Here is a 3318-nt window from a genome sequence, read left to right as displayed (position 1 = left end):
CCGTAGCGATTCTCAGCCACTCGTTCATCAACAACGGGGGAAAGATCATACCGTGCCGCTCGGCCATCGTGGATCTTGGGTTGAATCAAGTCGATCCTGGCCTCGCGCCCGATGGTGCCAAGTGTGCACCCGGAAAGGTAATAATAAAGGAAGAGATTCTTCGAGAAGCGAAGAGAAAGACCTTTTTCTTTTTTTTTTTTTTTTTTTTTTTTTTCCTTTCAAAACGTAACGTTGAATTTTCGTGTGGATTCAGATGTGCGTAAATCAGAAGTGTATGCCGGTGGCCGATCTGCGCGCTTCCGTATCCGGAGGGAAAGCTTGTCCTAATAATTGCGGAGGCAACGGAGTGTGCAATAGCCTCGGCCATTGTCATTGCAATCGTGGTTTCCGGCCACCTGATTGCACTCAGCCTGGCGTGGGTGGATCCGAGGACAGTGGCCCCGCAGAGGATCCGAACGGTGAATTTAATTTTATTCGATTTACTTGATCGTCCAACAGGATATTATTATTATTATTATTATTATTATCATCAATCTTTTATGCTATCGAAACTAATTTGCCATGCTCGTTATATTTGTTGCAGCGAGAAACGATTTCATAATGGCCCTGTACATTATCTTTTTGGGGATCGTGCCCACGATCGCTCTGTCCTCGTTCGGGATTTGGTACGTGAGAAATTCTGGCCAGAACTGGAAGAAGAGCATGATATCAACGTACGTATCTAGCTCCGACCGTGTTACAGAGAAATGCAAGCCGCATGCCTTTACGTCACAGCGCGGTGCTCGCAGGGCGAACTCGAGTCACACGATCGGTAAAAACTTTTACGAGAGGTTCGTCATATTCTTTTCCCCCAGGCGAGAGAATTCGCGTAACGCGAATAAAATATTCACGGTCAGTGACAATATCGAGCCGAAACAGAAACTTCAAATAACGAAAACCGATCTGATCTCGACCACTAACCCGGACGTTATTAACTGTAGCAACAGCATCGAATATAGGAAATCGATGTTGCTCGGAAATATGAATGAGAACACGAGCGGCAAGAGGTGTGTCGCCCCCGAGCCCGATCCATCATCCATCGCTCAATCTCAAACAGTAGAGTCGCAAGCGAGGAGAAATTCTCATAGGTCGGAATTAGGTTTGAAGATAGCTGAACGTATACAACAGATGCAGAAAAAGCCCACCAAGAATATCAAGGGATTGACGGTTAAAACGGAAGTAAAGTTCGAGCATTTGAACGAAAGTCCAAGTAGTAGTGTTGGCACCGCGCCGAGAACAGGTGACCCTCTGTTGCCCCCCGATGGGAAGCCTTACTCGAATACGCCAGCTCCTTTTTACAACAAAAAACCACCACCTCCGCCGGCTCCAGCTCAACATTTAAAGCCAAAGATTTGATTTTATTTTATTTATCTTATTTTCGTTTCTTTTCTCTCTCTCTCTCTCTCTCTTTCTCTCGTTCCTGAACTGAAAACTTTCTTTCAAATTCTTGCTCAATTGCTCTCTTATACCCTTCTCCCTGTCCGGTTTCTCTTTCCAATCGAACTTCACTTTCGACTTAGAAGACATTCCTTTTTAGTGCGAAGGTCGCAGCAGAGCGTTTCTCACGGGAGCTATGACCTTTGCATTATAACCTATATAGTGGGGTTGGCAATAAACGGTGGCGGTTTGATCCTCCGATTTAATCCTTTAGCGTTGTCGAGGCAACCTTGAAGTAGGTACGCTGTGATTTTGTAATAGTCGAAATATATAACGAATATATGCTTGGCCGATTTAGGGCAAGATATGGAGGCGAAGATAATAGAGGTGATGTACTTGATAATTTGCCCTTGTGTAAGAAGGAATCTACGAGCACCGCGCAATTCGTAAGAAAAAAATCCTGTAGATAGTGCACGATATATTTTTACGAATTTATATATTTTAATTCTTTTTTTTTTTCTTTTTTTTTTATACGATGTAACGTAAATATCGAAGCGAATATTTCGCGAATATAAGTGATATATTTATTCATTTATTACTATTATTATTACTATTTCTATATGCTCAAAAAATAATAAATAAATAAATAAATATATATATATATATATATGACGTAATATAGTTTTAGACTGTTATATGTAAATGATTTCAAAGAATGCAGATTACGTCATGTGATAGTATTACCAAAAAATGGGTGATAATGAGAACGAAAATGGCTGTCCAATAACGCGGAGAGATAAGAACTCGTTGTTTCGCCGCATAATTTGCGTTCGATGATATTTTAACAAGCGGATCGGACGAAATGCGGAACGAAGGCACGTTTCGGAAGAAAGTTGAGAACCGTAACACAGAGCATGCATAGAAAATTAATGTGACACGAGCATGAGCATGTGTGAGTTTCTTTTGAGATGGCTTCTGCATTTTAAAATTACTCAACGTCTCGCACTTACAATGGAGTCGACATTAAGTCAGTATTAACGATCGCTCGATAATCTTGAATTTATCATTCTCGATATATTAAAGATACATATAACAGAAATCGACAATCGTTCAATTATTTTTTTTAAGCGAGCAAATTCGTTCGAATTTTACTCGGATATACATATATATGTATATATATGTATACACACGTATACATATGTATATGTATATATATATATATGATTCGAGATAATACTCCACATCGAAATTGCTCAATTACTTGAACAAATCAATATGTATAAGTTTATTTGAATAAACGTACAGTGTTTGATACAAAGTCTAAATAATTTTCTTGTGTAATCGAAAAACTTCCTTCATCCATAGAGAACTGCTTGCCACTAACATTTTTAATCTTCGACTAACGTTCCCAAATGCATCGTTTCTCGCGCTCGCATGCACTAGAAATATTTCCCCCATTTATATGCGACGACGAATGAGTGGATTGTTTTTTTTTTTTCTCATTGCGCGGTTTTGAGTTCCTTTTTTTTTCCTTTATTAAAAAAAAAAGAAAAAACCTGCATGAAATTTTCTTAATGAAATTTCGGAATCGAGGATGAATAATATTTCGAACTATCGCTCGATCCTCGATTCGATCGATATGTAGCTTTTGCGTGCTTTCAACACCTCGATTCCCCCCGGCTTACGATTGTGCTTAAAATTTCAGGACCGATCGTGGCCACAACGGACTGTCCATCAAAACGATCGATCGTTCCAGTCCCTTGCCTCGTAACATCGAAACGATCGATTCTAGTCTGAGTCAGGATCCAGCGTGCGCGAGTTTGTTGCCGAAACCGGATACCGACGAGCGTTACAACAATAATTTGTTCGGCCAGTTCAAAGGTTTCACGATCACCCCGATTA

General features: G+C 40.2%; 1 protein-coding gene and 1 long non-coding RNA gene across 2 annotated transcripts in view; one reads left to right on the top strand and one right to left on the bottom strand.

The window, feature by feature from the left end:
• The window catches only part of LOC102672183 (disintegrin and metalloproteinase domain-containing protein 12), a gene marked incomplete at its 5' end in the record, with an annotated part of 9764 nt that overhangs the window by 3004 nt on the left and 3442 nt on the right, over positions 1 to 3318 (top strand). Inside the window, 4 exons of the mRNA XM_031511427.1 lie at positions 1 to 137; positions 254 to 458; positions 584 to 713; positions 3122 to 3316. The exon at positions 1 to 137 is cut by the window's left edge and continues 2 nt beyond it. Coding sequence (XP_031367287.1) covers positions 1 to 137; positions 254 to 458; positions 584 to 713; positions 3122 to 3316 — 667 coding nt within the window. The remainder of the gene's footprint in view (positions 138 to 253; positions 459 to 583; positions 714 to 3121; positions 3317 to 3318) is intronic.
• Positions 1288 to 2639, bottom strand: LOC116185864. Its single transcript, XR_004150766.1, has 3 exons — positions 2607 to 2639; positions 1473 to 1631; positions 1288 to 1428 (listed from the first exon to the last, which is right to left on the bottom strand). It is a non-coding gene; the product is annotated as an uncharacterized LOC116185864 (long non-coding RNA).

This window comes from Apis dorsata, unplaced genomic scaffold (assembly GCF_000469605.1).
Source record: "Apis dorsata unplaced genomic scaffold, Apis dorsata 1.3 scaffold_29, whole genome shotgun sequence".
In the NCBI taxonomy this organism is placed as follows: domain Eukaryota; kingdom Metazoa; phylum Arthropoda; class Insecta; order Hymenoptera; family Apidae; genus Apis; species Apis dorsata.
Note: the sequence above shows the minus strand (reverse complement) of the source record. Positions and strands in the feature narration are given on the sequence as shown.